This window comes from Petaurus breviceps, unplaced genomic scaffold (genome assembly GCF_028583685.1).
Source record: "Petaurus breviceps papuanus isolate PSGF00001 unplaced genomic scaffold, PetGlider_PUasm1.0 140, whole genome shotgun sequence".
NCBI lineage: Eukaryota > Metazoa > Chordata > Mammalia > Diprotodontia > Petauridae > Petaurus > Petaurus breviceps.
In genome coordinates, this window is record NW_027185698.1 from 34666996 (window position 1) to 34679967 (window position 12972).

Below are 12972 nucleotides of genomic sequence, written 5' to 3' on the forward strand. Positions count from 1 at the left end.
AGAGAGAGAGAGAGAGAGACAGAGAGACAGAGACAGAGAGAGAGAGACAGAGACAGAGACAGAGACAGAGAGAATATACATTAGAGCTGCATCTGCAATGCTGGAAATGAATTTACTGAGCACCTGAGGTCAACATGTCAGTTTGGGTGCAGTTTAGAGGACACCAAGGAATCCATTTAGCCAGATTTTTAAAAGCATGAAGGGGAACCATAGGGAAGAATTAGAAAATGGGTCTGGGGTCAAACTGTTGAATGACTAAATACACACTTTCCTATATTCTCTTTCATAATACATGGTCTCTGTGATCCTGAGCTTCTTCTGATTCTACACAAAAAAGGTATGCAGCATCAGTAGCACATTCAGTGACAGACCACCTACAAGCAAGGAGAAGGGAACTCAAGATTCAATGATGACGGACACTAGTTATTCCATCAAAGTCATCTCCTTAGCTGATGTGATCAAATGTGACAAGCATGAGCCATTCATTTTTAGGTTATTAGGGATGAAATGTGGGGGAAAACACACTATTAAGCTTCTCACCATTGAGGTAATATTTCAAGTTTAATTGATTCCAAAATAACCTTTCATATGCTTCTGTGGAACTATATTTATGCCAGAGACTAAGTAATCAAACAGTGTCCAAGCTAGGGGTGGGGAACCTGCAGCCTCAAGGCCACATGTGGCCCTCTAAGGTTCTCAAGTGCAGCTCTTTGACTGAATTCAAACCTCACAGAACAAATCCCCTTAATAAAAATATTTGCTCTCTAAAATGTAGACTTAGTCAAAAGGCTGCACCCAAGGACCTAGAAGGCTACATGTGGCTGCGAGACCACAGGCTCCACACTTCTGGCTAAGCTTTACCGCTTACTAACTGTGATTTTGGGCAAGCCTCTTATCCCACCCTCAGCTTCTGCATCTGTAAAATAGGGATAATAATTCTATCATCTACCTCACAAAATTGTGATGAGGAAAGCACAGTGTTAATTCTAAAGCACTATAGAAATATAAGCTATTGGAGTGGCTAGATGGTGCAGTGAGCAGCGTGCTGGCCCTGGAGTCAGGAGGACCTGAGTTCGGATCCAGCCTCAGACACTTAACACACACAAACAAAAAACCTAGCCATGTGACCTTGGGCAAGTTACTTAAACCCAAGTGCCCTCCAAAAAGCAAAAAAAAAAAAGGAAGAAAGAAAGAAAAAGAAAGAAAGGAAGGAAGGAAGGAAGGAAGGAAGGAAGGAAGGAAGGAAGGAAGAAAGAAAGAAAGAAAGAAAGAAAGAAAGAAAGAAAGAAAGAAAGAAAAGCTATTAATTTTATGTTAACTATGATTTATCATTATCCTTGTTGTATTTGCACATTAGTGAGGTGTTCTGTAGTATAATGGGAAAAGCCCTGGATTTGAAGTCAAAATGCCTCTGCTTTCTGCTACTTTCATCCTCTGTAAAATGACTGGATTGAACTAGCTGAGATCCCTTCTGGCTTTAAATTCAAGAATCCTATTATCTTCCCCTGCAACCCCCCACAAACTCTTTTGTTGTTGTTGTTCAATCATATCAGTTGTGTCTGACTCTTCATGACCCCATTTGGGGTTTTCTTGGCAAAGATGCTGCAGTAGTTTGTCATTTCCTTCTCCAGCTCATTTTACAGATGAGGAAACTGAGGAAAACAAGGTTAAGTGACTTGCCCAGGGTCACACAGCTAGTAAGTGTATGAGGCCAGATTTGAATTCAGGAAGATCCAAGCCTGGCACTCCATCCACTGCACCACCTAGCTGCCCTTGACCTGCCTTAGATAATTACTCACTGTGTGGCTCTGAGGAGGCAACTTAACCTCTCTCATCTTTGGTTTCCTCATTTATAAAATGAGGAAATTGTATTCAACTTCACCCAAGGTCCCTTGCAGTTCTAAATTTGTGATGGTATGTCTTATTCTTTCCATTTTAACTTAAAGCCATATCTCCTCCATGAAACTTTTGTTCAACTATTCTCATCAGACTAATCACTCTACTTCCATTTTTTCCTTCAGGCTCTTACTACATGTGGAATATTAAATCTTTTAGTGTGTATCACTTAACTGAAGTCTTCTGTGTTAATATTTTCTCTTCAACTAGATGGTAATCTCTTGAGGGAACTGACCCTACCTAATACTTCTTTGTATCTCTCCACAGAATCTGTCCCATGTATGGGCACAAAATATATATTCAACAAATGCTTGGCAAATTAAGCAATTTCTGAGAATACTGAAATATGGTAATGGCTGCTCTCATGTCTATGGTGTGTTAAAGTTTCTAAAGCACATTCCTTGATGTGATTTTATGAAATCTAGGTGTAGATATTATTCATCTCCTTTGTACAGAGAAGGAAACTGAGATTCAGAGAGGTAAAGCAATTTGAGTATAATTATACAGCAAGTAAATGGTAAAGTTATGATTTGATTCTAGGTCTCCAGACCATAAGTTCTATGTTCTTTCATGTCTTACTCTGACCCTCTCCTAGTCAAGAAGGTGCCACACGGACCTGAAGAACCTTTCTCCCAGGGTCCCTGTCCTCCTGATGGGTGACTGCTTTTTCTAAAACACCATTCCAGGGCTTTGCTCCCTATTCTCTGGCCATCTTCTTGCTATCTTTGTCATTTCCTCCCCATAACCTCCAATTATAGAACCAGGATTAAAGGAGTTCTTCCCCTTTCCCAGGATGGGATATGTCGGGCTACTCCCTTATGGTCCCACTCACCATCTCTGTAACAGTTTCTGGACCAAAATGTTTTTCCTTGTTTACCACCCTTTGTGATTTGTCTCCTCCATTAAAATCTAAGCTCTAGAAGGGAAAAGGCTATTTGTGCTCTTCTTTTTGTATTTTCAGTAGTTAATAAGTGATTTTTTCTATTCATCCATTTATTCTATCACAAGAGGCTGCAAAACTGTCAGTCAGGATATTAAAGTCTCCAACAAAAACCACAGTTCAGCTCAGACAATCATAGATCAGCACTGGCAAAGAGTAAAAAAAAATACCCTTTATTTTTTCTGAAAGGTTGTCGGGTACAGGTGGAAACATCTATATGGCAAGATTATGCTATTCCCTGGAAAATTTTGGGCCAAAAAAATTTCCACGTTTCCTGGTATAGTCAAAGAGGAACAGAGAAAAAGAGAGGGAGAGGGAGAGGGAGAGGGAGAGGGAGAGGGAGAGGGAGAGGGAGAGAGAGAGAGAGAGAGAGAGAGAGAGAGGGAAATCTGGAGATGAGGAAGAAGAGAGATGCACAATGAAGTTGTGCAATAACTGGGAGAGGGGGTGGGAGAGAGAGATGGGGCAGGGGGAGGGAGAGGAAGAGGCAGCATTTCCTGTGAAGCTTTCACTTTCCAGACTGACCTACCCTCTCACTGACATGCTTCAGCAGCTCCTCAGCTTCCTCCATGGTCGCCATCTCCCTCTGACACTGAGCCTCCGTCTTCTTCCTCATCTCCAGATTGCATTCTGCAGTCAGAGCAACCATCTTCCGATCATACTCTCCTTGTACTTCAGTCTCCATCATAAGAAACTGCTTTTTGAAAACCGAACTCATCCTTTTCTCCATGTGGGGTGAGAGGTTGCCGCTGAGAATCAAGTTTTTCAATAACACGCCAATTATGTCTTTGCTAATCTGCATACGGCAGGCCTGCAAGTCCGCATCTGCTCGGGTCAGGGTCGCTATCTCCATGCTGGGGAATGGAAAGAGAAGGGTTTAGACCCTGGGATTACATGTGATTTCCATTAGAAGTTGAAATTGCTTTAAGCCTTACAGTTTGCATTACTAGGCAACAAGGGTTAGCTTAAAACCCAACCTTAGCTCAACTACCATTTATTGAGTCCTTATAAGGTGCAAGGAACTTGGCTGGGTGCATGGGGAAATATAAAGAAATGTAAGATATGCTCTCTGCCCTTAAGATGCTTACTATGCATCAAGAAGAACAAGAATATACTTTCAAATGTACAGAAATACAAAATTTAAATCAGTTCAAGAGAACCCTTGAAGAAGTGTGGTATGGCAGTCATAACAGCTAGCATTTATGTCTTACTTTAAAGTTTGTAAAGATGTATATCATATATATGCACATACATATACATACACACATTCACACAAATACACACATACTGACATATGTGTTATCTCATTTGATCTTTGCTCCCCTCTCCCAGTGAGACAGATGCTATTTTTATTCACATTTCAAAGATGAGTAAAGATCACTGGTTCTTGAGTCAGAGAACATGGGCTCAAATCCCACCTTATGTATTACCTGTGTTATCTTGGTCAAATAAACTCCTGGGGCCTCAATCTGTTTATTTTTAAAATTAGGGAATTATACTAAACGATTCATGAAGTCCCTTCCAGAATAAGAATTATGATCATGTAATACTTGGAGATGAGATGGCAATTCAGTTCACTTCAGTTCTTGACAAATGAGGTATAATCAATAATCACAGATATTAGGGGTGGAAAAGACCTTAGAGATCACTTGATCCAACCCTCTTATTTGGTATGTAAAGAAATGGAGGCCCAGGAAAGAGAAGGGTTTTGCCTAACATCACGCAGTGAGTTAGTAGCCCATCATATTGGTAGACAGATCTATGAGTTTGATGCGTCTTATGTTTTTAAGATCCAAATATTAAATCTGGCCAAAGGAGGAATCTCATCCAGGAGTTCTCCCCTAGACCCACAGTATTAGCTAGGTCCCACTTCCAGGAGTTCATTCAGCTGACTGACTTGCCTTATCCTAAGATGAATATTCCACTAGAATGTCATCAATTCTGTTAACATATTGGCAAGATATAATTTTCAAAAGGATCTCTTGGATGCTAATTACTAGTGCCTTTAAGAAAGCTATTACAACTTTACTCCACTGTGGATGGACTGGGAAAACCAGCAATTACTGGTATGTTGAGCCCCTGCCTTGCAACCAATCAATCCAAAGGGCAATGTGTCTCCAGAGACAAATGAACTTAAAATTATAACAGGAATGGCAACTGAAGAGCTTCTGAAAAAAATACATTGGTCTGAATGTAAACATACTCGGGCTTACATCACAGCATGAGCAGTTTCCTTATATTGATAGCTTTCCTTCAACATGTGATTGAGACTATATGCATATTCTACACACACAATATTACTCATGATATAAATATCTAGTACTATATATGCTATATGCTTAGGGGCAGCCAGGTGGTACAGTAGCTAGCATGCCAGGCCTGGAGTCTGGAAGACCTGAGTTCAAATCTGGCTTCAGACACTTACTAGTTATGTGACCCCAAGCAACTAACTTACTCTCTACCTCCATTTCCTCATCAGTAAAGTGAGCTAGAGAAGGAAATGGCAAACCACTCCAGAATCTCTGTCAAGAAAACCCCAAATGCAATCACAAAGAGTCAGATACAACTGAAATGACTGTACAACATTATATGCATTACATACATTAGCTTTTAAAATTGTCAGTTAAAGACAAGCTGCTGAAAAATATGATAGAGGGAATTTTCCCTGTTCATGAGATCACAGATCTGGTCCAATTAAATATGTACAAATATGCATCTAGGTATATGTGTATATGTATAACTATATGCATATCGGTATGTATGTATATATGTACCTGCATACATACATGTGTTCCCCACTTACTAATATAGATTAGCAATGCAGTGTACATAATATATTATATATGCATGTAAATGCCTATATATTTATATGTGGCACGCCTATATGTTTATATATACACATGTATATATACATAAAATACTATGCATCATATGTACAAAAGTACTTTGTAAACCTTTGCACACCCTAGAATTTGGAGCTGCTGTTATTGATATTTCAAAATTTCCCCTATTGCATTATTATTAGTCAAGTATTTATTGAACACATATTTATCTGTATCTACGTATAATAGCCAGAGGAGGAATCAATTTTCCCAAGAAAGTACTTGTGGAATCTCACCCTGCACTGAAATTGCCCCAAGCACACTTAGAGCTAAATGTAGGGCTCTGACCATGGGACTTTAATCAGTACCACCTGGGGCTGTTAGTATTTGAGCGCACTGGCTGCTAGGCTCTCACAGACAAGGGTGTCCTTACTGTTGCTACTTTAACTGCTGTTTTACACTGTGGAACACTCTGCTGAGAAAGAAGTAGCTTGACTTCACTCCCTCAAGGTCAATTGACCTGAAACTCAGGTGTGGACCCTTAGGGGTAAATAAGTGCTACCTCATGAATTAGGCTTGTGGCCTCCTTACACTACAATTCAGTAACTATGGAACTTGCCAGCAGGCTGCATTTTCCTAAGGCAGGAGTGTATTAATGAGCAGACCTTACTAGGAGAAGGAGAAGGGATGTAGGGCCCCTTGCAGCTCTGCTTGATAAAATGATTGTTTGCTGGGATCCTCAACCTCCAAACTGTCTAGTCATTGATTTACCAGAAAAAGGAATCATTCCTCCCAGGACACTTTATATGGACAGTTTCTTTTTTTAGTTCTGACATGGATACAATAAACCTACTACCATAGATCTTACTCTCTAACTATATAATTATTTACATTGTTCACTGTCATTTTCTCTGTTTGGGTCTGTTTCCTCCTCCTATTTGGGATTTTTAGCCCTTCAAGGATACAGATTTTATCTTAGGTTATTTTTGTTTTCCCCAAAATGCCAACTAAGCACTAAGTATTTATTTAAGTAGAGATAAAATTTACTTTCAGAAAGGAGCAGCTATAAGCTCCAAACCCTCCAAAAGGAAGAAAGGAGTTCCAAGAAACCAACATAAATGTTAGACTGAATGTTCATGGTCCAGCTGCCTTTTGTTAATCTGCCTAATTGACTAACAAAGGGGAGTACAGAAGAACCAGTACGTGGATATGTGTGTGTGTATGTTGGTGCAGGCATGTATACATGCGCATGCGTGTTACTGCTGGAAGGAACCAGAGGGGTAATCTAATTTGATTTCTTCATCCTAGAGATGAGAAAGTGAAGTCAAGAGATGTGAAGTCCCTTGTTCAGCCACATAGATAATATGTAAGAAAGCCACATCCCTATCCATGGTTACCAGACTCCAAGTTAAGGGTCTCTCTGCTTTACCATGCTTCCTCATGAATCCAACATGGAAATAAAGCCAACTTTTTAAAATATGGGAATGTGCTCAATTCATGACAATGCAGCATGCTTAGTCAAACATAGAGTATTTGCATCAATATATTATGACAAAAGAATATTTTTCACAAAAAATAATTTTCAAGAAGATACATTACACAGTAATGACTGTGTATATACACTACTTCAGAATTTTTACAAAATACGCCTTCTTGTAAAGTTCTCCATTTCAGATCAACTGCCCTTTGTATTCTACCTTGTACCACAGTTATCTGGGAGCATATTTTGAACAACTACAAGTTTACTAGGAGTCAACAGTGTGACCCAGTCTACAAAATTTGATAGGATCCTAGGGATAGGAGATAGAATTTATACATTAATATGAGCACAGACTCCCCTTGACAAGGAATCAAGAGGACCTTGGGTTAAAGCCTTCCTCAGACACTTGCCAGTAGGATTCTGGGCAAGTCTCACAGCTGCTCTGTACCTGTTTTCTCATCTGCAAAATGGGGAGGTTGAGGCCAATCAATGGTCTCCAAAGACTCTTCCAGCTCCAACTCCAAGAAAATATGATTCTGTGACTAGTCTCACTATATTCTATCTGCATCAAAGTACATATGGAGAGGAGTATGTAGTTCTGTACGACACGTTTGAGGAAGGATATTAACATGATATGGCATGTCCAGAAAAGGACAACCAGGATAATAAGGGGTTTTGACACTTGGTCATAATACAGTTGAGTGAAGACATAGGATGAGGAAGAGAACATGACAGTGGTCTTCCAGGAGAGGCAATGTTGTGTAAGGGTTAAGGAAATGAACTTAAGAGTAGGAAGACCTTTGATAAAATCCCACAACACACATTAATTGTGTGACCCTGGGTTTCCTCATCAGTAAAATGAGGAAGTTGGAGTTGATAGTTTCTAAGATACTTTTCAGTTTTCAATCTATGATCTAAGTACTTACTGGGCTATGATGTGGAAAGGAAATTAAATAGAAACAGTGGGTTAAAGTGAGAGGGAGGCAGATTTTAGTTGGATGTACAGAGAAAAACAATGATAAAATTTCTCCTGCAGTTAAGATTGTTCCAAAAGTGGAACAGGCTACCTCAAGAAATATTGGGTTCTCCTTCACTGAAGGTCTTCACACAAAGTCTGGTTAATAACTTAGCTCCCCTCCTTGCAATCCCTGACCTGGATAAACTGAGCTACTCACTAGCAGCTGAACATGTTTGCAACACACTTTTTGCTTCTGCCCTTTTCTATTACTTAGGATTCCCTACTCCCCAATTTCTTCCTCTTGACAAACTTAAAATTCTAGCAGAATCCCATGTTCTTTTTCCTCTTAGTTCATTACCCTTTGGATTCCTACACTTAGATCAGGATAAACTGTATGTTTTTTTTTTATTTTGGATTTTTTTTCTGCCCTTGTCTTATTTTAACTTTCAGTTAAAGTGCATTTGGCTCATAAACCCTATTAGATTATAAAATCCTTGAGGACAGGAGCTTTGCATTATCTTTCTCTCCTAATACAATACATTACCAACAGGTAGGCATAACCAATGGAATTTTAATAAACATTTGCTGTCTTGATGAGCAAATATGTTGCTGTCACTGTAGTTGAATTATCCCTCCTCAAATCTATAGATACTAATAATTTATGAAATAACTGTGGAATATCCACACCTCTTTCTCCCTCTATCTCCCTCTCTCTGTCTCTGTCTCTCTGTCTCTGTCTCTCTCTCTGTCTCTGTCTCTCTCTCTCTCTGTCTCTGTCTCTCTCTGTCTCTCTCTCTGTCTCTCTGTCTCTGTCTCTGTCTCTGTCTCTGTCTCTCTCTCTCTCTCTCTCTCTCTCTTTCTCTCTCTCTCTCTCTGTCTCTCTCTCTCTCTGTCTCTCTGTCTCTCTCTCTCTTTCCCTTTGTCTTTGTCTCTCTCTCCCTCCCCCTCCCTTCCTCCCTCTTAAAAGAAAGTGTCATGGCTTAAAACACCCTAAATATGATGACTATTTTGATTAACTACTGATTATAAAAAGAGCAATTAATGTCCTCACCATCACCTCTGGATAATGAAAACCCATCAAGTTTTCACATTGAAGTTCAGCAAGTGTCTGGAGGGAAAATAGGACAATATTGTCTACAAAGTGCAATGAATGTTCTCTTGATGGGTAAGAATACTGGTTTATCAATGAAGAAGATAATTCCAAAGGAAACTTAAATAGGTATTACATTGTCACATTATAAACGTGTCTGCTTCAAATTTGGCAGCTGTAAGAGTATCAGACCCATAAATATGAATTCAATATTAGTAAAATTGATTTTTGTGCTCCTTCCCCCCAAACCAATTTACATGGAGAGATTATATGGTTAAGTTTCTACACCTCCTACAAATCATTTCCATGAGCTATGGATTCTAAGTGATTGGCAGGAGAGTCTTAGGGAAAATAATTCTCTCTTTTTTTTATCTCTAATGATGCAAATGACAGAATTATGTCAAAGTGAAAAGCATCAATCCAAGAGGAAGAAATTTCACTGATAGCAAATCGTAATGTCAGAGATAAAGTTACAAACCCAAAAATTTTCAAGTAATTTTTATATATTTCAAATACATTTTGGAATACTAGGATAAGGGAGATACTGAGGCAAATTTCCATTTTTCATAAGCAATATTTACCTGATAGATGGAGTAGATAGGATCTTGCTGGCCTTGGAGTTGAAGGAAATATGGTCAAGTCCTGCCTTTATTACTAGAATCATAGATTTAGAGCTGGGGCAGCTAAGTGGTGCCACAGTGCACAGAGAGCTGGGTCTGGAGTCAGGAAGACCAATCTCCATGAGTTCAAATATGGCCTCTGACACTTAGCTGTGTGTCCCTGAGGAAATCACTTTACCCTGTTTGCCTCAGTTCCTTCATCTATAAAATGAGCTGGAGAATGAAATGGCAAACCACTCCACTATCTTTGCCAACAAAACCCAAAATGGGGTGACAAAGAGTCAGACATGACTGAAATGACTGAATAACAAGATTTAGATCTAGAAAGGACCTTAAAAATCATCACACCTAACTCACTCATTTTCCAAATAAGGAAGCTAATGCAAATAGAGGTTAAGTGACTTTCCAAGGGTCGCAGAGTAATTAAGGTAGGATTTAAATTCAGTTCTTCCCATTGCTAAGTTCAGTTTTCCAAACACTACACTATATGGTTGTGAAATAAAACTTATAACATAAACATAATAAATAGTAAACATCAAGAAATTGCAGCTCCTTTGCAGAAATAAAAACAAAAAATTTACTTGTGAGATAAATATTTGTAGGGTTTTCTTAGTAGCTTTCTCTTTTGAATATTCAAAATATTTAAAAGGAAAGGATATCTCTAATCCATGAATTATACTTACTTCTAGAGTTGCTGCCTAATTCAAAGAAACCCATTCTCTCAAGGAAAGGGAATCAATAAGGCAATCAGTGATTAAGGTAATTTTCCCCCACACACATAATTTACCGATAAAGTATCCATTACTCTAGATGCTCATTGTTGGTTCTAAATATTTGGGGAGGAGAAGAGGGAAAGGTAAAAGCCTTTATTAACTGCCTACTATGTGCCAAACATTTTACAAATATTATCTCATTAGATTCTCACAACTCTATTGTTTGTTTTAACCCAAGGGTCAGATTTTACATGCATCCTTATTAAATTTTAATTCATTAGTTTCAGCACAACCTCACTGAGATCTTTTTGGAGAACTCTGGTTCTGTCATTCATTGTGTTAGTTACTCCTCCAAGTGTTATGCCATCTGCAAATCTGTAAGGGAGGAGCTATGATTATCCCCATATTACAGTTGAGGAAACTAAGGTAGACAGAAAGTGACTCATCTGTAGTAACACAACAAGCAAGTGAGACTAGGTTGTCCTGGATCCAAGCCTGATGCTCTATCTACTGGAACACCCAGCTGCCTCATAGTCTGGCTCATAGTAGTCACTTCATTTGTGTCCAATTCCTCATGACTGAGATCTTTTTAGAAGACTCTGGCTCTCTCATTCATTGTGTTAGTTAACCTCTAAATACTGTGCCATCAGCAAATCTGATAAGCCTTTATCCATGCCACTGACACATGATTTTTTATTTTATCAGCATGGATAACTCCCAATATAGGAACTCAGCTCTCCAACACAGATTTCAACCTATGAATGACTTTGTAGGTAAATCTTAGGGAACAGTTTTGAGGCTCTGAGACGTTATTGCTTACAGTCACAAATCTAGAGTCAGAACCAACCTGAACCCAGGCCTTATTGACAGCAAGTCCAGTACTTTATCTGCTATACCACACTGCCTTCCAAATAATTGATTAAAATATTAAATGATACAAGACCAAGCACAATTCCCTTGGACGGTCTACAAGGACCTGCTTATAATTTTACATCAACCATGAATTGCTGTTCTTTGGAACTTGTCTTTCAATTGGTTCCAAATATATATAACTATCTTGTAGCCCTTATTTCTCCATTTTTCCTTTTAAAAATATTTTATTTTTCCCAACTACACATAAAAACAATTTTTAACATTCATTTTTAAAAATTTTGAGTTCTAAATTCTCTCCATTCTTTCCTCCCCTAATGGCTTGTTGAGAAATCAAGCAATTTGACATGGGTTTTATATGTGCAGTGATGCAAAACATTTCATTTTTCCATTTTTTTTCTAAAAAGTAAACTGTGAGAATCTTTGATAAGATGATTTCCTAAAATCTGGACAAATTACATATGTGTGCATGCATGTGTGTATATATTATATGTATATATAATTTGTATACGTGTGTGCATATATATGTGTGTGTATACATGTATATGTATGTATAATGTTGATTTGATTGCTTTACCTGAAAAAGAATACTGTTCAAAAGAAAAATAAAGAATGATTTGTCCTTGATGTGACCACTGATTCATTTTCCAGATGTTCACCAAATAGTCCCTTTAAAACATTTAGACTTTTGCCGGAAATCAAGATCATATTTTCTGTCCTAAAGATTACAGATCCATTATTTTCCCTTTTAAAAAAAGACAACATTTTCATTTCCATACTTCTTCTGTAGCTCTCTTGTTTTCTGCAAGCTTCCCAAGATTCCAGAGAGAGACTCAGCAACCACATATGACAGTTTAACATCAATTTTATAGCATATAGTTCCTCTTGATTTGGAGACTTGGCCTTTTCAGAAGCAGCTGATGCTATCCTGCTAGCTCCCTAATTATCTTGGGTATCAACTTCACATTAGCCTTTTTTGCCCTGTCATTCACCTTGACAGGGTAAACAGAAACAAAAAAGGGCTTGACTATTTTGGACTTCTTTCCATCCTCAATTTTCAGTGTCTCATTTACCTCAAGGAGCTTTCTTATCATGTCTTTGATCCTCCTCTTTCCCCAAATATAGATATTTTTAAAAAAAACAAAAACAAATCCTTTGTGCAATCCTTAGATGTCCTTTCCATTCCCACTCATTAAGAATTTACACCTAAAAGCATTTTTATAGGATCATGCTATGTTTCCTTATTCATCATTAACTATCTTCCTCTACTTCCATCCTCTGTAGTTTTCCCCTTGAAAATCTAAGTTGGTCTGTAAAGCTCCTGTGCAACCTTTATCTCTTTAGGCAATGGCTCCTTTTCCTTCTCACCAACTTGTTAGTTATGTGACTCTGGACAAGTCGATTTGCCTCAGTTTCTTCAACTGTAAAAGAGAGAAAATAATAACACCCTGCCTCATGTAGTTGTTGTGAGGATCTATTGAGATGATTATAAAATTTATAGCACAATATCTGACACATAGTAGGTGTTTAATAAATGTTGGCTTGCTTCCTTCCATCCATACTTCCTTGTTTTTAGAATTCGT

The 12972-nt window shown here is 38.3% G+C and overlaps 1 protein-coding gene across 2 annotated transcripts in view; it reads right to left on the reverse strand.

Annotated features, from left to right (window-relative positions):
• EVC2 (EvC ciliary complex subunit 2) overlaps window positions 1-12972 on the reverse strand; it is a 190675-nt gene that overhangs the window by 105742 nt on the left and 71961 nt on the right. For both annotated transcript variants that reach the window (XM_069070014.1, XM_069070019.1), the window contains one exon: window positions 3366-3690. In XM_069070014.1, coding sequence (XP_068926115.1) covers window positions 3366-3690 — 325 coding nt within the window. The remainder of the gene's footprint in view (window positions 1-3365; window positions 3691-12972) is intronic.